We start from the raw sequence: 21,342 nt of genomic DNA on the forward strand, positions 1-21,342 counted from the left end.
TCTGAGGGCCTTCACTGACTGCTCGTGGTAGAACGTCAAGTGTGTGCATAGGAGCTTGCAGCATGTGGGCCTGTTGCTCTGTAAGGCTGTGCATCACCTCCAGTGTATGCTACCTGTTTGGTTCTCAGTCACACAGTTTAGAGGCTGTCTGAGTAACAGGATATCCTGTGTGCACTGCTAATATAGAAGAAAAACCATCTCAGGCTTTGTAGACTCACAGAATAACCTATGCTAGGAGGGAAGGCTGAAGGTCTCTATTCCAGGTTCCTGGTCAAAGCAGGGCCATTTTCAAAGACAGACAAGTTTGATCTGGGCCTTCTGCAGTCAACTCATTAACACCTCCAGACATGAAGATTCCCCAGGTTCTCTGGAAAGCCTTGCCAGGACCCTTTGTGCACTAACAGACCTTAATGGCTTGACCAGCCGTACATGGGGCCCCCACAAATATCCCCTGCACAGTTCTCCCTTTTAGCCCAGACCAGGGCCACCAGTCCCTTTCCCAGCAACACTGTAAGAGTGCTGGTCTCCATCTCTGCCAAAGCCTTCCCCTTTCCGTGGCCATGGTATAACCTGATCTGGGCTCTGACCTGCGGACTGACTTCCCTGCTTGACCTTGACTTGCCTCATCACCATGGACCTACCCACTGATCACTGGACTGTGTCTGACTCTACGTGCTCTCACTGGACCTGATCCTTACCCTGGCCAATGAGGCAGAGGGCATCGAACCAACCCAAAATGCTAAGAAGCCCCCATTAGCCCCATCAAGCATTTAGGATATTCCTCAAGACACATGATGGCCCTAAGACTGCAAGCACCAAGTGACACATTCAGTCACAGATGTCTGAGAAGCACCACCAAGCTCAGTGCTCCCGCTTGCAGTGCATAACTGAAGCCCCTGAAGACAGTGGGCTAGGATAAGGACATGAGCTAACCCCACACACACGTATAACCTTGCCTTCCTCCTCCACGTGTGCTCTGAGCCAGTGACTACCCCCACACAGAAAGTCTTGTGCTTACGCGTGGAATTTTTTGACGGTCAAAACTCGGTCAAGTCAAAATCAAATTCCACTGAAGCACTCAAAGGCATTTTTCAGCTGGATGTCTTTATGCTAAATACAGACTTTTTAACCCCCTGCTGGTTTGGCTGTTGTGCTGTTCAGAAAGCAATAGTAAATGCTCTTGCTTCTACATGTTCTTTTTGTGAAAAAAAAATAAAAAATAAAATAAAAATATAAAAAATGGCTGAACCACTTTTACTTAGCGGGGGAAACAAAAAAAAAAAAAAGAAAGAAAAAAATAAGACAAACCTACTTCACTTTTGGGCAAGAGACCAAAACTGAGAAATTTCAGCTTCACCTGGCAAACTTCAGTGACTTAAAAACAATGGAAAAAAAGGGTAAAGACAGAGTTTGCTTAGAATCCTGAATGTTAACATTTCAGTCCTATGGTTACACTTACCACTCTGTATTCCTCCCAGGTTTATTCCCATCTTGAACCTGTTTCTGAGAAGGTGTTGTGGGGAGGCCTATTCTCTGTTGTCCAATAACAGCAATGGATGAAGCCTCCACATGAGAGACAAAACACATTGCTACAGAACAAAACTGAAGCTGCAGTGAAATACAGGCTAAAACCTTAATGAGCCTGATTTTTTCCTTCTGTGGTGAGTGACAGTTGATTTGCACTGGTAAAACACAGTTTTTGTTAGTAAGTCAAGACTCAGGAGCTACTGTTAACAATAATAATAATAATAATAATAATAATAATAATAATAATAATAATAATAATAATAATAATAATAATAATAATAATAATAATATATAATAATAATATATATAATAATAATTATTATTATTGTTGTTGTTGTTGTTATTATTAATAGTAATAGTAATAATCCGAACAGTAAGAAAAGTAAGTAAGGAAAGAATAGACAATCTAGCTTGGAAGATCTCTGGGAAAAAAAGTGTTATTAAGTAAATTACAGATATCCACTTGCTTTCCCTTGGCCAGTGAGAAATCAACCTCCCTGGCTGTAGGATGAAGGAAAGGAGTGGTGCTATTGCATGGTCTGTTTCTTGGATGAGCGGATTTTTCTAACCACTTGTAATAATTGAAAGTCCCATGCAGAGTCTAAGGTGCAAATCCCAATGTCCTGGCCAAACTCCAACTAGGTTAATTTAGTTCTCTATCCCAGCCTCACCCCTGCAGTTTCAACTGTAATCAATGTTCTTTACCTGCTGTCCTAAAGTATCATATACCACCAGCTTTCACAATCTTTACAGCTACTCTTGCATGATAAATGAAGCAATTTACCACTAGGCATGCAATCAGGTAGGGAAGGCTTGTAATGTCTTTGAATTCTGTTTGATTGAACGCTGTAATATTAATGTAAATCCCTTGAAATCAGATAAAAAAGGAAGACTACAAATTCAGCTGTTCTGTTCTTCCTAGATGTTCCTACATTACTTTAATGACCCAGAGCAACTAGCTTAGTCAGTATTACAAACACATTTCATCTGCTGTAGAAAACATCTGTCATTTCAGGTATCTCCTGCTAATCTTGTACTGCTGACTTGTATATGCCTGCTGCAGAGAGAAACCAGTTTTGCTAACAAAGATGGTGACTACAAACAGTCTGACCCAGGGCTTCTATGAAACATTATAGCCACTTCAGAAAAGGGATATCAGGGTTCTGGGCTGAATCTTAATGTTTCTTTCAAGAAAGCAGGATGGTGAAAAAGCTCTCACTGAGACAATTCAGCTGGGCACTCCTGAATACTTTTGTGTGACATGGGTGAGATTTCTGATATTTACCATCTATGTGCAGATTTCTCAGGAAGATTTTCTATAAGGAATACAGTGAGGGAAGGATGTAGGGAGATGATAGAGGAAAAATGGCATCATGTAAAGTTTTTTTTACTGCTTCCATTTTTCTCCCTTCCTGGTATTTTGGAAACCTTAAGTCCAAATCAGTGATACTAAATTATCAAACCAGAGAAGCCCACCCATGCACTTCTAGTAGCATCAGTTCCCTATGTCTGTGCTGAGCTGCTGTGTCATACTCTGTCTTGGGAGAGATCTAACTGCTTTTCAGTTCCTACAGCATCAGAATGGTTCACTTCCTTGCAGACCACTCACCACCTCTTTGCTGCTGGAAACACACATTTCCATCTTGGCAAGGATCTGTGCTTCTAACTGCCAGCAGAACCATGGTTATCTGCTGGATCTTGATTATGGGTCTTAAACATTCCCATATCTGATGACTTGAGAATATTTCAAGACTATTTCAAGCTAGACCTATAGGCATGAACACAGCAGTTGGATGCTCCAGACATTACATTCCATTGCCTTGCTGTCAAATACCAGAATCAGTTCATGGTGTGAGAGTAATTTTCAGAGCTCTCAGAAAGGTGTTTAGAGGACAGCTGAGTGACTAAACAGGACTCTAGAGCCAGGAGAGCTACTCTTTTCAGGGACAGTAATGTTAGTCCTGTAAGAAATGAAAACTGAGCTTTCTCACAGATCACTCCATAGCTACACAGCTCTCATGTGCTCAAGTCACAAAACTCATCTCTTTGCTACTTCTTTCCTACAAGAATAAAAATTATTGCAAATAAATAAGAGCAATAACAGAATTAAAACAAAAATAGCAATGGTTCTTCCAGACTTGGACAGTGGTGTAAGATACCAGTCACTCAAGAAGAGGAGGCTCAGATGTTCTGTTGGCAGGTATAGCAGTTATGCAAAAAGATCTAGCTAATTGGATCAGAGGAAGCTATGGGTGTGAGGTGTTACAAAGGAACTACAGAAGCTGATCTCACCTGCTCTTCATGTCCCTGTGTCACTCCAGGAGAAGACCACGTCGCTGTTTACCATGTATAACTTACCAAATGCCTTCTTCATGGTATTCAAGGTCAATGTGCAGAACTGTCATCTGTAACTGAGGCAAAGACTGCATGGACTAGTTGTGAAGGACCACAAAAATTTATGAATCCACTTCACAGCGTTCCTTATGAGGATCAGTTGGTTATTGTATATATGCTTCTTTAAAGTGCTGTAAGCGATCAGTACTATGGCCTGAGAGCCATATGAGACTTCAAAGCTTCAGAGATGTCAGGATAAAAAAACCCTTAGAAAGTGCCATATGGAGAATTAGAATAAGAGGTCACTAGCTAATGCCAAGAGAAAGGAGTCCAGACCCCAAGTCTGCAAGAACCTGTGCTCTCACTGTCTTCCAACATTCCAGCATTTTTGCTGTCTCTTGTCTCCCTGCTCAGAAAAAAATAAATAAATTAAAAAATAATTGCTGAGTTAGCAGGGTCCAAAGTGCCTTTTCAGTTTATTTAATTTCTGAATACTCTGAGGACACCCATAACATATGGTGCATGAGTTGATCAGAATTGACTGAAAAAATTACTGAGACAGGTTTGGTAATACTTTATGGGATCTTTTAAAGGTTCAGAGATTTCTGATATGCAGGGGCTCTGAGTGAACAAGAATTCCTTCTGATTTGCTTTTAAGTTCAGGTTATAGGGTGACATGGAGGCAGTGTTCTCTGAAAATGATGGAAGGCAAAAGTCTCTCCTGCCAGAGAGGCAGGGAACTTGGAACTTGATCTTGGCAAATCATCCCCTGCCAGCCAAGCTGCAGCTTTCTCAGACAGTCTCCCCCAGCACAGACAAATATAGGAACAAGATTCTGATTTTGTCTATGTTCACGTAACACTTTGCAAAACAGTGGCATCAAGCCATCTTCTGACACTAGTTTTACCCAAGAGGAATCAATGAAAATTAGGCAAGCTCATTATCCATCCCAGAATATATTACTGGGTTCATAAAAAGGCTGGCACACACACCTGTAAAATAGATTTGACAATACAGTATAGAGTAAATATATTGGAAATCTACTACATTTAACATCCTTTAGCACAGACTAAACTAGACACCTTCTTTTCACCATTGCTTCAAGCAGTTTCAGTGAGATGTATATTAAACAGATGGAAAATGTAATACACTAGCAAATGCCTCATGTCCCACAGGATCCAACATACCAAAGTCAGGGCCTCCATTTCAGACTTGGTATTTAAAAATTATCCCAAAGTACTGTGTAATTTTTACATTGTTGTGTTGTTGTGCCTTTTGCTACAGGAACTCAAATTTTCTGATGCACTCCATGCCCTTGTGGTGCAAAGATGATTGACCAGGAGTCCCCCTGGGCTGGCTGCTTGTCTGAGGGCCGGGCACTCCATGACTAACATCAGCCACTTCAGGACTAGGACCTTTGCTTTTTCATGGAGGCAGAGAGGCTCCTCCAGAGGGTGACTTGGAACAGCGAAGGCAGCTCCCACTGAGTGAGAAGTGGTGTTTATGGTGTAAGACTGGCTGTGCCAAGCGGTGTGGGTGTCACTCAGTTTTCTTCTTCTAGTTCCTATGTGTGTCTGAGTGACACCTCAGAATGACACTTGGGCCACCTCTCTAGCACACCACTCTTTCCTCCTCCCTTCCCAGTCATGCCTCCCACTTCACCAGCTGCAGGAGTAGAGGAGTCAATACAACTCCTCAGATGCTTGCCACACCTTGGTGCTTGAGGGCCCAGGCTGGTTGCTAGGCTGTCTCTGCAGGTTGGACTAGGAGGAGGTCACACAGCTTGTCACTGCAGATGGGGTTACTTGTGGCTGTGTCAAACAGGGCACCTGTGCTTCTCACTGAGGTGTGAAAAGCACCAAGTGGACAGAGGAGGCACAGGGAGGGCCTGCTCTGCAGGGTTTAATTACTTTTACTTTAACCCCAGACCTCTCTTGCTTCTGCATGGTTGGTAAACATAACCTTTTAGAGAAGGAAAAAACAGATGGCATCCTGCATTAGTGTAACTGCCCACTCAGCACCCCGGGAAAGAGAAACTTGGCTTCTCAGCAGCAGTCTTTCTGCCACTTCGACTCAGATCTCTTGGCTCCTCATCCCTGAGGCAGGTTTGAACATCACCAAATCCGCCGACAAAAGCCTGCCCGTGCAATCATGCAGAAGTTAGAATTTCACTGCTAAAATGAGATGAATTCAGGGCTGGGAGGCAGCAGAACCTCTACAAGGCTTATCTGCCCAGCTCATTGCTCTCCTATGCCAGCTTCCTCACGCTGGGTGAGGGACACAACTCCTAGCATTTTGAGACCTAAGCCAAGGGCTTCTGTGGTTTTCTTTTTCCACCTGTTATGACAGATCCTGGATTGGATTGCACCTCCAGGTTCCTTCCTAAGGGATCAGGGTAATTGATTACTGAAGGCAGTGAGTGAGCTACTTCACAGGGAGATCTTTGCATAACCCACATACATTTTTTTCTGTTCTCAAGTATCTCAGCTATTTCACATCTTGTGATGATGGCAGCCCAGAAGGCCACTGCTCATGTCAAACCAAGGAGAAGGAAGCCCAGTCCTCCTCAACATAAAGAGTAACACATACTCAAATCACCATCCTCGATATAGGCAGTTCAAACATGATTCACCAGCTTTAGGAAATCAGATGTGATCCAGATTTTAACTTTGCCAGTGTGTTCAGATAGAGGCTTTGGGTTTTTTTGGGGTTGGCCTATGGCTGAAGACCAAGATAGAAACAGTATGGTTTGCATTCCTTCCTTCTTTCCCCAATCCTGTGACCACCCCCCCAGGCAAGCACAAAGCTCTACTTTTCCAAGTTCTAACCTATTTTGTCACTGCTGCTTCACTCACACACTGATCCACTTCATGTCATTTCTTTCCCCTGAGGCCTTATTCTCTTTTCTTTCTTCATTCCTATTTGGAAAATAGGATGACTTAGCAGCTTACACATTTGGTCACACAGGCTCAGATTCCACTAAGGCGACTTCAACACTTCTTCCCTGTGACGAATTAAAATTATTCCTGTCCCTCTACTTCATATTCAAACACGGACCTTGTAAGATCGTTAAGAAAAAATGGGAGTTTGCCATGACACAAGCAATCTTATTGTGTTGTTGAGCAGAACTATGGCTGGTGCTAAATGGCATTAGCTCAGTGGGCTGCACCGAAGTCAGTGGAGGATCTAGCCCAAGATGATATATTTTAAGACAATCTGTAACATGTTTATCAGATCTCACTGTGCTGTAACAGCCCAGCAATACTTTTCACAACGCAATTCTGCACCATCCACTTTCGTGTGTCTTGACCTACCACTCTCACATTAGTATATCCTGGGAAATTACATGCATCTATTGCAGGCATCTGTTATATTTCACCAGTCACCCTGGAATGCAAGAGAGTACCAGTGATGTGTACATAGGGTAGTCTATCCCCATCTTCCCTCTTTCCCCAAAAGAAGGAATGAGAGAGATTGCAGTCAATCCAGATACACAGACAATAATAACACCATCATAACCTGTCTACAAGAAAGCAGCAACATACCAATGTGTGACATGACAAAGGTGACAGATGGATCTAGTCACTTGGCAAACAAATTCCCAGTGGCATGATGATACAATCTGTGTGTGGAAAGAACCAACGTGCCAACCAAAGATGGTTAAAAGTTACTAGAACACTCTTACAAATGGTGTGGGTTAGATTCCTCAGTGTCAAAAGAAAAACCACACTGAACTCAGCTCCTATTTACGTCTTGATGCTTTTATTCAGGATGATGTTTCCTCACAGAAGATGGAGTGGTCTCCAGCTCTTGTGCAGTTTTTGAACAGGCCAGGTCACAGTCCCAACTTTTCTACACCCTCCCCCTCAGCTATCTAGCTGTTTGTGGAGCCCTAATAGAGTGGCTGGACCAGCTGTACAGTGTGCTTCTCCTCAGCATCTCAGACTCTTCAGTTCTTACCAGAGCATGTCAAAGCCTGCCAGGGCCACATGCGGAAGGAACAACTCTGGAGCACAGACATGTTTTTCCAAAAGGAGAGGTTATTGTATTTGAGCACAGAACCTGCTCCATGGGAGTGGTCAGAAGATGATCTTGCACAGGTGTGAGTTAGTGTTGAAGAACACAGAAAAGACAAAAGGCCTTTAGGTTCATATCACACTGCAAGAAAATGTGTAATAAGAGGCCAGAGCCTCATTGCTGTCAATGACAAAGAATGCTAGCTTGAACAGGAATATTCCAGCCGAGGGACCTGCTCATTTATCTCCTGTTCATTTGCTCTTGTTCCCTCCAGATTCTTCTTTAATTTACACTATTTTTTAACTTCCTGCTTTTTCTACTTCTTCTCTCCTGTCATTCTTTTCTGTATAGCATATTTGCCATCCATTCTCCTTACAGTAGCACTGTCATCTTCGTTGGGGTGAGTCTGTCTCTCTTTCTTTCTTTCATATTGGCTCTTTTTTCCATCTCTTTGCCTCATCTCTCTCTGCCTTGTAAGTCAGGAACAAGTGTGTGGACAGAGGGCCCACAGAAACCACCTGTCAAGTTCAAATGAACACACTGATGATCTTTGAGGTCCCTTCCAACCCCTAAGATTCTATGATTCTATGATTCACTGCAGAGTACAAAAGATCTGGAATGGCCCAGTTTTGTAGGTGGGTGCATCTTGATTGATGCAGATCAGGTCAGATGGTATCAGTAGAGGATCAGAATGAAAGGTGTGAGCTCCACCACAGCTCATCTGCTATTACTTCATCAACCATCTATGCCTGTTTTTCAGTGCTAGATACAGAACTATTTCAAAGCTGTGACAGTCTCTTCTCATGCACATGGCATTATCACACAGAAAACACAAGATACAGCCAGTGTTTATGTTGCATTCCACTGGTACCATGAAGTTGCCAAGTTATGGGCAGGGAATTATTTGCAATATAGGAGAGAGAACACAAGGATCATCAGCAAGCCATGAGCTTGTACCTAGTATTAAAGCAACTAACTACTCTCAGTAGCTGTTGAAAGTGGCTCCCATAGCTGTAAGGTCAGCTGTGATCAAGTCTCTTTCACTGACATTACTGCTGCTGCAGCCCAAGAAATGGTAAGCACTGTCACCTGAATCCAAGTCTGAATTCCTCTATGGCAGGACCTATGTAAGCAACAGAAGTAACAGGGGAAGAGGAAAGACTGGGAGAACATGTGGCCAGCCGACGGGTGGATACAGCTTCAGACTCTCAGAAAACGTGTCTGATGGGTATCTTTGCTGTTTCAAAAGAGGATGCCTTCAGATGGGTTTTCTTTGGTCTCTCTTCTGCCATCTTTCTCCCTCCTGAAGAAAGATGTTGGTAGAGAAAAAAAAAAAGCAATCAATTTGACAGGGAGACCACAGTTTCTGCCAGAGGTGGTTTTTTTTTTGTCCTGTTGGAGAATCCATCTATTCCTCACTTCTCCACCCTCATGTTCTGCAAACTTGCCTGAAAGGGGCTGCACCAGCGGTTGGAGAGAAGAAGCAGATAAATGCCTGTGTGGGAGATAGTGCCAAAATGTCTTGGTGGATCTCCTTTATGGAACTGAGATGCTGCCTCTGAAACTCACCTCCTGTTTCTTTGGATGCTTCCAGAAACAGCCATTCCTCCCAGGTCATAGTACCAGAAGAATTGCCAACTATACCTCCCTGCAAGAGATTCCCAAGGTTCTTGGTAACTACAATGTTAAAGAGGTTGTCTGAAACATGTTTTTTCTTATATTATTTTTTTCTCTATTTTCCCCAAATACCTTTGTGGTTCTGGATGCAGGCTCCTGCAAAACAATTAAAGCTGCTAGTCCTGACTGTACAAAACACCCATAAAAAGCAAGGAATACGCTCACTCCCAAGTTTAGGAAGAGTTCAAATTTAGGTCAAGAGATTACTCCTCACCCACATTTCTGTGTCAGACTAAAATCAAACTTTGAGGACTGTGAGGCTAGGGAATATCTATGCAAATTTTGGTGACCCATCCCTGCCTGTTTGCAGCATCCCCTCAACCTCGAATCATAAAATCTTGAACAGGATTATTAAGTCTACTGGAAGGAAAGAATAAGAAGTAGATAGGCTGTTAAGAAGCAGAAAAAAATCCTCTCTTCATGCCTGTGACCTCAATAAGAAATGAGAAAAGAAGCACAAACGGGATGTACTAGCAAAGCAGAAATGTTGCTCAAACTTCTGTGTGCTTTCAAACACAGTGCTGTGGAGGACTCTGTGGCATGAAGGACAGAAGTCAGATTGAAGAGCTTTGTATACGAAGTTGTTTGTCCTCAGAGCACACAGGCCATGGGCATAGAGGCTTACTTTGCACTGGCATATTCAGGTACTGTATGCCTAACCAGGAGTGTCCTCCACTAAGAATCAGAGGAGAATTCAGCCTCCATGGTCCACTAATTGTAGGAGCTTGCACTTGACACTGCCAGCTGGGGGCCAATTAGTCAGAGTTGTTTTGCTGTTTTGTGTGGGAGGTTATATATGTGAGTTGATACAGACTAGAATCATTATCATGTTTCACCCCTGAGCCAGAGTCACTGAGTACCTCTGAGCTGAGAGGAAGCACTGACCTCCAGACTATATAGCCAATATCCTGCCAGCAATCCTAAACCTGAAAGGCTAATTTCCCATTTCATTAATGGGATTTGCATTCTTTCTGTCAGGTAAGGTCCATCTTTTACAAGTGCAGACAAAATGTTCAGTATCTCAGCTGGTTTTCTGTAATGCTTAAAGAGTAATGGATACTGGTGGAAAATCATCATTCCCCACCTGTTTTTATCAAGATACTTCAGTGGTTATCTAAAAGGAGAAATGACTTGGAGAGCAGCTCAGTTCTCACCAACTTCATGGGCCTCAGCCTCAAGGGGTATCACTTTCACAATCCAAAGTCTTGTGGTTTTCTCAGAAGGATCTAACTGTTAGAGGACCTAGAGTGACCCAAGGGGAAAGTGAGGGCTGTACTGGGAGGAGAGACGCTCTTGGGCTACAGCACTGGGGAACCAAAGAGGGACACGATGCTATGATGGTACAGCAGATAATATCCATGGCTCTTTTGTGCCAATACCTTCTAGAGTGACTTCATAGAGCAAGGGACAAACACATGTTCAGCAGAAACACAGACTTCAAGTAGAGACATGAGGAGTCAGAGACAGCAGACCCCCAGAGTATATGAAATCAGATTTTGGTTTTTAACCATGTGCGGCTTAGGGTGTTGCATCCTCTTATGCAGCTCAGAGAGTTCGGGAAAAAAGATGTTTGAAGGCTTGTTTTCAAAGAACTGTACAAAATCTGTCCATCCACTTTTCACCCTCCCACATGCAAAAACAGCAAAAAGCACAAAGAACCTCTTCCAGCAAGAACACATACTTCCATTTGAGTACTTTGGTAAGTCAGAAGTGGGTGAGAGGGAATTTACCCAGAACTGCAAGGAAGGCTGGCTTGGAGATTTAGCCAATGGCCTACATGTCTCCTTACCACCACTAATTGGTGCTGTGATGCCAGGCAGTAACCAATCTGTGCCAACTAATCCAGCAGGCACTTTAGAAACGAGTACACAGCTGTTCGAAGTCTAAACTATATTGAGTTACAATTTAATTGGTCCATAATCATGAAGTAAACACTTGCCAGTTGCACTAATTGTGTTTCAACCCTAATCTAAGCAGCAGTCTCTCTACTGGAAAGTGAGGAAATATTATGGAAAAACATGAGCAAAGCTTGCCCAGCATCTCCATAGATGTTTCCATAGATGTTTGAGACCCTAGCCCTTCTGCTCAGCACACATCCAAGCCCTTTCAGAGGACTCTGTTCAGATCCCCAACCTCTCCTCTGCCTGGGAGAATTCTTTATCTCCTTTGCCTTAAAAGAAGGTCAGGTCTCATCTGCACTTCTTCCAGATAGGAAGGACCTTGTCTCTCCTACAAATTCAGGTGGAACATCCTCACTTCCCAAAGAGCTGGCATTTGATCCTGCCCTTCACACAAATGTACCTGGATCCAATCCAGTCTCCTTTGTGACATGATCCTTCAGCCCTCCAGTGGTATTCCCACATCCATGCCAAAATGGATCTGCCCCAGGAGCCTAAAGATTTAGGTAGAACTTTTCCCACCACTGGAACAGAGGTGATTTTCTGCGGATTTCCTATTCAGCACTGCAGGCGAGCCAGAAGCAGGCTCCAAAAAGCCTATGAAAGGCAAATGAATTAATATACTGTTCCCTCCAATTGTGACTCCATCATTTCTTCTCATTACTTCAATAGAAACAAATCTTTCTCATCTCACTCCTATTACCTCACACAAAGGAAAATGGTATGTAATCCTGTTAGAGCTGGGCTGCTGCTGGACATATTTTAAGGTCATTGTTCTGGGATGCCAGTCTCCACTGTGCAAGACTGGGAGAAGTGGGAAATGCAATTACTAGGCTATTCAAATCCCTAGAATGAAACCCTGCCGTTGATAGGCAGAAGCCAGCAAGAAAAAGAGCAGTTTCTTTATTAAATTATAAGGTTTGGTTAAATCAGAGTCTAATCAGCACCTCACTAAAGGGGCAGCGTTATGTCCTACTGTCATCCATGAAGTCTCATTCCCTTCAAGCTGACCTTTGGCATAGCCAGTGGAAGCTCAACATGTAAGATGGGTTATGGTCACGAAGCCAGCAGCATACAAAGCCAGTGGAGACAACGGTGATCCACGTCCAAGATTTACACTGTAATTTGAAGTGAAGAACCCACAGGAGTTCAGCAGCAGCAATCTGCCAGCTGCTGCCATCATCTCGTGCTGCACTTTGGCTCTGAGCTTCTTGGGGGCAGACTGTGGGATCAAATCTGTCTCCTAATATTCATGGCCCATAGCACCATTCTTACTGATTGCTGGTGCAACTCAGCTAAGTAGCCAGGGAACAAATGTGCATTGCTAAACACATGGACCTGTAAACCCACCCCCCAAGGAATTCACATGCTGGAGAGGGAAGGGAGCTAGCACTACTTGTGGCAGTTGGTGAAGAAAAACAGAACAGTATGAGTGTGACTGATCAGAACTGCCTCATTGAGTTGCCTTCTACTGAGTGGTTAGACAGGGCTTGCTCCTAATCATTCTGACCGAGGGTGAAGCCAAAGCATTCCTACCTGGACAGGTAGCAAAGAAAGAATCAGAAATCTTGCAGGACATACATTAGGGAAGACCCACAGCTGAGCTGTATGGCTGCTCTCACTGGTCTCTCCTGCAGTCAGAGAGTCACTATTCTGACTGCCTTGATGCCTCTTTGCACTCTCCCAGCTATTCCAGGATTTCTGTTCCATAAGATAAGGCTTTCCTGCTGAAAGCAGTACCATTCTTGAAAGTCCCAGAAGGAAGTGATGTGGGCTGAGGTAAGGTTCCTGGTAGAGGAGGAGAAAGAGCTGATCATCACTGGAGTCTCCAAGTCCCTTGAAGAGATGAGAGTCACTTCCCTGTTTATGCTCATTATTAGTCCCTATTCTCTTTAATCGGCTTAGACTGATGAGCTGAGGCAGTGGTAGGGATCAGCTGGGCTGTTTAATTAAAGGATTGCAGCTCAGCCCTGCAGTTTGGGGGTTTGTGTAAATGAGCTGCAAGTACATTATTTAATCTGCTGCACAGAGAGGAGTTGGGGCATTAATGAAGCAAACTCTAATTAAAACTAGATGACTGATGGTTATTAGTGGCATCAGTTCTGACAGGATTTATCTCATTTAGGGAAACTCTTGATCATGGAGGGGGAAAAGAAAGAGCTGGTTTATCAAATTCACCATAGCACCATTTGTGACTGCCTGTCCATTCAGCAGGGCTCAGGAGAGCTGAACAGGGAGCCCCTGTGTCCCAGGCTCTCCCATCAAAAGCCCTGATGAGCTTATTTAGGGATATGCCTGGCTCACCCAGGAACTGATTGCCTATTCAGGCTGTCTGACCCACATAATTCAGTCTTGATTTTCTTTTGTTCTGCCTTGGTTCAATAGGGAGCCTGTTCATGATTTAAGCAGGGTGACTGCCTTTGTAAATGATCTGATGAGCTTCTCCCAGCAGCGTACAGAGACATTGCAGAGCAGCACAGCTATCGGCTATCGACATCAGCTCCACCGTCACCCTATGTTCTTCTCTCTCTGCCATTTTCCTCACCCTTCTCACTGCATTGTATATGTCACTTCAGATATGAAGGAAGCCCGTGGCAGACTGCAGGGCCTGCCAGAGACAAGGAGGTGTTTTCTGGTGAGCGTAAAGCTGACTGGTAAGTTTAATAGTCCTGCATGTGCTCTGCCTTGATTATGGCACAGTGCGGGAAGCAGGGATGCTATTTTCACCTGAGACAATCATATAGAGATCACATGAGAAAGCTGATCTCTTTCAACATCTCTACATAAAATATTGTGTCACACACAGATAGGACTGCTGTTGGGGCCTGTGGGCATTAGAAATGGGGAGGACAATACAAAGCCTTGGGAAAAAAAGTAAGGAAAGCAGGAGACCAGCAGAGTGATACAAGCTACAAAAGACGTAAGCCCCTAAACTGGAAGCCCAGAAGCAACATGCTGCAGGGATCATTGTCATCCATTCCCACTTCTGATTTTGGTGGCTCAGACTCATCTTTGGATGCAACTTGCCAAAGCTGTAAAACTATTGAAACAAATTATTGTGTCCTTTCCAATTTACCTGCCAAACGCTAGGTGAGAAATCTGGTACTTCCCAGCACAAGGAGGGCAGGCAAACTCAGGCTCAAGGGATGGGTAGGGCCTTTGGGAGTCACTGGGACAAAATGGAAAGCCTGAAGCATGAGCATGAACAAAATAAGCCTAGAGCTTAAGACAGTGTAGGAGTGACAACTTTGTACAATACCGAAATGTTAGAAACCAAGGGAACTGATCAGAAATAACAAGGAGGCTGGGACAGTTGGACGGGGCTTTGAGCAACTTTATCTAGTTGGAGGTGTCTCTGCCCATGCAGGGGGGTTGGAACTAAATTATCTTTAAAGTCCCTTCCAACCCAAACCATTCTATGATTCTACAACAAGAATGGGGCAGGGTCAAGGATCAGGGTATAAAGAGAATACTGTGGCAAAGTTGAGCCTTGGTTCAGACAAAATTGAGCACATCATAACCAAAACTTTCTCTCCAGAAATGCAAGGGAGAGGTGGCTATCCCGACCACAGAAACCTCTGCTGACTCCTCTTCTTCCTTGCCACTGTCTCCCCATCTGCCACAGAGGTGTAGCTGTAGGTGTCCCACGGGGCTGCCATGCAAACTTTACCAATCCTTGAAAGCCCTCAGCACAGACATCATAGGAGTTAAACCCTTCCATCTTCACACGCAAACGGGCAGGAAGGGTCCTGCTTCTTTACCCAGTCTCCAAGTGTTGCTGAACCCTGCTTTTGAAAAATACACGCACTCCTATTCCCTTCAAAGTTGTCCAATGGTCATACTTTTCCTTGGAAGGAAATCAGAAATCACAGTCTACTCCAGTCAGCAGAATAAACAAGAGAACTGCAATTTTTAAAATGCCGTAACCTCACTATTGCAATTGAGCTGCCCAATCCCGTCCCAAGCCCTCCCTAATAACTTAGGCTTCTACAGATGCCAATGATCAGAGGTAAAAGTCTAGAGTGTGGTGAGGGAAATCTTTAGAGAAACCTGTTTGCTGGTGACAGAAGAGTGATGAGGCATGAGAAAAAGCAGTAGGTCTGTGAGACAGAGATGTAAGAAGTTGTGAGAGAAGATTGCAAGAACAGGAGAAGGCTCAGCATGGAAGCTATATGCAGTATGTGCACCTCAATTATTTAATAGCTCCTTGGGCCCCTTGGTCTTGGCACTGATGTCGTTCAGTGACAAGTGATGAAGAACAGCAATGACAATTGCTGGTCACATCTGGCTGCACTGGATAGAAGTTGGTAGTAATGCATCTATAACTGTCCCACATTGGCAAGCTCAGACCATTTCAACACGTAAAACTGCACGCCCCCCCATCTCAGGGTGTAAGACAGAACCCTGAGTTTGTTTGGTGGTTTTTGCTGTTGCTTTATGGGTTTACGGGGCTATACTGGTGTGCATGCAGGCACCTTATAACGTGAGATAACTTGAAGGAGAAAAGTGAAACCTGTATGTCAGTGTCAAAGTGATGCAGAAGGGTAAGAAAAGTAGAAGCATGGATGTGGGTTGATGGAAGCAGATGTTTGAAGGGAGGCTGAAAGTATGTTTTTGGAGGTGCATTTGTGTGTGTGAGTGGAGGCCAGAGTGAGTTTGTGAGCAATTACATATTAAAAAAAATCAACAACAAAAAAAAAAAACAGGATGAACAGTAATCTCTGGGAGGGAAAAGAGAGGGCCAGCAGTGCTAGGGACATGCTACATAAAGGAAGATGGAGAAGGATGCTTGTGTATAATATATGAGTTTTGTCTGGGGCAGGGAGATTAGTGATGGATGATGAGGAAGGAAGTAGGAGATGGAAAAGAAAAAAGTCTTGCTGGCAGCAATTTCCCACCTTGGTGAGGAGTCTGGAGTTGAAGGCTTCTGCTCTGCATCAGCAGCTGGGCAACAGAACTGGTGTAAAACAGTTTCATTCCTGTAAGAAAAAACAAATTGTATCAGGTCAGTGTTCAGCTTGCTCAGCAGAAAACTCAAGGAATTATGCCTTTCCCAGGGGTCTTACAGGGGGACAGTGACTCCCAGAGATGCTGAAAGAGAAACCTGATCATTACATGATTGTTTTGCATTCTGAGATGGTGGGGAGCAGAAGTGAAGGGGTGGACAGTTCTATTCCCCTACATTCACTGTCCTGCTGCTGATGTCAAGCTGCAGAGAATGGGGTAAAAGTGCCAAATAAAAAGTTTTCCTTCTATCAGTATCTAACTCACGATCCCATACATCTCCTGAAAAACAGTTTTGCCTGTCTCTAACTTTTATTTCTTTGGGGACTGTAACATCTTCTTAGGTGTGTTTCCTTAGATATGGTATCTTTACATTGCAAAGCAAGGTAGTTTGTTTTTGTTTATAGGGGCTAAATTAACTCTGCAGACATTTCTCCTAAAACCTCTCTGGAGCACAGAATGGCCTCAGCACACCAGCACTGGGCGTTAGCAGAAACAGTAGCAGAAAACAGACAGGACAAGCACAAGTATGGGGGCTGAGTTCATGAAAGAGGAAGACATCACAGCAAAGAAAAGAAAAGCCATAAGAAGCAACAAACCTGAGCAAAATAGAAAAACAAATGGCTAAAAATGTGTTTATTAGATAAGAAAGGCAAAAGAATTAATCCAAAGGAAGAAATACTAGACCAAACTTCCAAAACTGCTCACTAATTTTGAGTGATTTGTGCTTGGGTCCCATGCCTGGAAACATTTGTAAGGAGCCCATTTTTTAGGGGTTTTGGGCACTTAACACAGAATTGGAACACAGTAAGAGCTGCCCAGCACCAACGAAAATAAGATCCTTTTAAGATACCTCCAGGGAGGCCCTTGAGGTGTCATAGGCAGCACAAATCAACAGCCAATTTTGAACACACTGACCTTCATCAATAAAAAGGAGTCACTAAAAAGAGACATAGTGTCAAGGGGGGGAAGTGCTAGGGGAATGGAAAAGAACATGAGAAGAAAAGAAGGGGAGATAAAGGTGGCTGAATCCTCAGATGGAACAAAATCACCCATCTCCAAGCCAGTGGAACAGCACTTAAGGGCTCTCTTGTCAGTGCTACTGCAGGGACCCAAGGCTCAAATGGGGTCATCTCCTTTTAAAAGCATTTTTACAGCTTCTAACTCAGACATAGGCAGTAGACCTAAGTCTCCTGACTTGCCATGGGGTCTCAGATTCTTCCAGAGGCCCTACCACACTTCCCATCACTCTGAAATGCAAAGCTTTTCACCTTTGTCTTTCTCAAAATCTGACAGGCATGGCCACAAAGATAGCTAAATTACAGACAATTCCCATACTGTTCTCAGCCAACTCCTTTCAGCCTCCCAGCTAGCTCAAGATAAACTGCTTAGTCCTTCCACTCTCTTGGCTTCCAATCCATTCTCAAAATAAATCTTTCTTAAGAAACAACAGGACTGGTAGGAACAACACAGCAGGAAGAAGATGAAATTGTTAGCTTTACCTCACTGACCGCAGCCCACGCGCTTGGTCCCTGCCTGTGACGTGCAACCGGCTGGAAACAGGAGGACAGGTTTGTGTGACGTATCAAGTTCTTCTCCTTGTCTTCCATTCCTGGAACTACCCAATTCACTTCCCTTCTCTCCTACCAGCCTAGTTATTGCTGGTTCTCACTATGTTGCTTCTAATTTAACCTTCTCAAGTGGCAAGTACATATCTGACTGGTGTGTCCATAAATTACTTGTGTTGTCTTTTTACTGAAGAAAGTGGTGGGATCCCATTTCAGTCTATGTTCAAGCCAACTCACACAAATGCTCCAGCTCTTGTCTCTCTGCTTCCAGCTAGAACCCATCAGGAATTTTCTGATAAGATTCTGGTTTTGCATAAAAACACTGATTCATCAAATCTAAACTATCTGGTGAAAAGAACTTGAGTTTGATAAAGATTCTTCAAATTACAGGACTTTATCTGGATTTCCTGTCAGGCTGCTGGAGGGCCATGTTTCCATATCCCACATCTCCAGCGAAGCCATGCCATACAAGCCCCTTGAAGAGAGGCCATCAGGTTTTCCACCCAGCAATCTGTCCTGCCCAAAACCCAAAGCAGCAATGCTGGGACCTGGCTAGCCCCAGGTGGAGCACCTACATCAAGGCAGTCAGCTCTGCAGAGAAGCCCCAGAGTCCCAGACACCATCAGCTGCAGTGCGGCAACACACAAGGCTCTCAGCTGATTCAGCAACCACCAGCATTCATTCTGAGGAGCACGCTTGGTTTCAGAAGTATTATATATTGGCATTTCCTAGTGAATTTCATCTCTACACGAACAGCTGGGAAAAAAGGGTCTGCTTCCAGATAAGAGTAACAACATCTTTTAAGATCATGGAATCATTTAGGTTGGAAAAGACCCTTAAGATCACTGAGCCCAACCATAAATCTAACAAGTCCACCACTAAAACATGTCCCAAAGCACCACATCTACATGCCCTTTAAATGCCTCCAGGGATGGTGACTCCACCACTTCTCTGGGCAGCTTGTTCCAGTGCCTGACAACCCTTTCAGTGAAGAAATTTTTCCTAATAACCAATCTAAACCTCCTCTGGCACAACTTAGGGCTGTTTCCTCTTGTTCTATCTCTTGTTGCCTTGGAGAAGAGACCAACCCCCACCTCGCTACAACCTCCTTTCAGGTAGTTGTAGAGAGTGATAAGGTCTCCCCTCAGCCGCCTTTTCTCCAGGCTAAACAACCCCAGTTTCCTCAGATGCTTCTCATAAGACTTGTGCTCTAGACCCTTCACCACTTTTCAAATGGAATCTTCCAAAAAATGGACACCTCAAATTTCAGCCATTTCTGATATCAATACTTCCCTAAATGGAACTGCTTCTATTTTTTTGTTTTTAAAACAAGCAAATTCTTTTCTCTTCGGCAGCACCTTGAAGAAAGGCTGGAAGGGAACAGCCAGCAAAAAGAAAAGATGTTCTGAATGAGTGAAGAGGAGCTGGGTGGTACAACAGAGGAAGAGGTGAAGGCATGCTGAAGTGCCTGTTGAGTCTTGCCAGCAGTATGTGAGCTGTGTGTGGAGGAGCAGCAGGCAACAAGAGCAGGTACAGATGCAAAAGGAGGACCGGAAACAGTCTGAACCTGTCAGTACATTCCTCTGTCTAGCTGGGACACATGCTCCCAGCAAAGTGGCAAAGATTTCACAGTCCAGACCTCCTAAATGCAGAGAATGCTGTACTTGGCCCAGTAGTAACCCATGCTGTCAACTGAAACATTAGCCCCCTCTCCTTTGAGACAAAACAACTGACTGACTTTCATTCAGTTGTCTTTAACATTGCTTTTGACAAGAGGTATCCTCCAGCCAGCTGTCTGCAGCCTAAATTGAGGTATCTGTGAATGAACTGTTCGGCCACAGCAATTCCTGCTCTGTGATGAACTTTAGAGAGGTCTGTGCCAAACCTCCTGGCTATCACAAGCTGTCTAGTCAGTTCAGGAGTTAGCTGTACCTTCTTGGCTTCTTAGAAAGATGGACTGTGCTGCAAAGGGGGCCCCTGACTCATGCTGCTTTGGTCTGCACAGCTATGGATCCCAAAGATCAAGCTTCTTTTCCCTTGAAAACTGGTGTTGTAGGGGTTACAAGCATTGAGTTCCAAAACTTGAAATTCTCTGTTGCCACCTAGATCAAACAGCACAGGGTGAAAGGAGCACAAACTTTCCTAATATTGCCTTAATGCTGCATCTTCCCTTTGGACAAATGCCTGGGGCTTGATGTTGATTCAGTGTTGTGGCCCATCTTATCATCAGTGCCCAATAGTACAGCACTGATGATAGCTGTCCTGAAATAGAGATGCCTGTCTGCTGAGAGCTCTACTACAGTAAACAAGTCTAATCCTTTTTTTTTTCTTCTGCACCCCCCAGAAAGCGAACCCCGCAACACAGACAGCATATGGAAAACAGTGGTGCTCCCTGCTCTCCAGCAGTCAGCTTTAATGCAATAAGTATCCAGTGTGGCCTGTTCCCATAGATAAAGAGCAGCTCTGTGTTTTTCTGCATGAATGACTTTAGACTTCAAGAAATGCCAAAACAATACAGAACGAAAATTGCTCTCACTATGGGTACACAGAGTGTGTTACTCCCTAAAATTCTGCATCACCCCTGTATCCCACTGTTGACTGCTGCTCTAGTCAGTTATGTGGGGTAGCTGGCATCACCCTTTCTGCAAGAACAATGAAGATCACTGACTTCTCCATCTGCCAGTACTTAACTTCTGTAGCCTGGTACTTAGGCCCTACTGACCTGCATATTCAGTAGCCTTGACCTTGTCCCTTAGAGCACATCAGTTCTTAAAAATCTGACAATGCTGAAAGGCAAATGGTGATCCCGCAAGCTTTGCTCTGTCAGTAAATAACTAGTCCAACTTATGTAGCCTTTTTGGTTTATCTTTAAAACTTTGCCTTTTGAAGAAATGCTAGAGGTTTTTACCAAAAGTCATTGTTTGTAGTGCTGGATATCTCAGCTTTCCTGGAGTCTTTTGCTAATTGTCTCTATCTTGCATTTTTTCCAATAGCTGCCAAGAGAACAGATGGAGTCACAGAAAATTGTGGCTTTGAAGGGAAGGATTAAAGACAGAAAGAGTCAAAGGAGAACTGAATTAATCTCAGAGAAAGTTTTTACTGGCTGTTACCTTTCCTTAGATGAGGACTGGGGAACCACAAACAGGAACTATTTAGCAGTGATAAGTTTATGAAAGGCTGGTTGCATGATCATCTTCTGACTTCCCAAAAATGTAGAGCTCACTGCTACCTCTACCTACCAACAGAGCTGTGAGACAGCCTAGCTAAGGTTAGCTGCAGGCCTTACTCCTTCTATCATCTCCCTCCTCTGCTAGATC

At 43.9% G+C, this 21,342-nt stretch overlaps 1 protein-coding gene across 1 annotated transcript in view; it reads right to left on the minus strand.

Moving 5' to 3' along the window:
- IQSEC3 (IQ motif and Sec7 domain ArfGEF 3) overlaps positions 1–21,342 on the minus strand; it is a 100,323-nt gene that overhangs the window by 38,460 nt on the left and 40,521 nt on the right. The window contains exon 2 of the mRNA XM_051641773.1: positions 16,352–16,432. Coding sequence (XP_051497733.1) covers positions 16,352–16,432 — 81 coding nt within the window. The remainder of the gene's footprint in view (positions 1–16,351; positions 16,433–21,342) is intronic.

This window comes from Apus apus, chromosome 1 (assembly GCF_020740795.1).
Source record: "Apus apus isolate bApuApu2 chromosome 1, bApuApu2.pri.cur, whole genome shotgun sequence".
NCBI lineage: Eukaryota > Metazoa > Chordata > Aves > Apodiformes > Apodidae > Apus > Apus apus.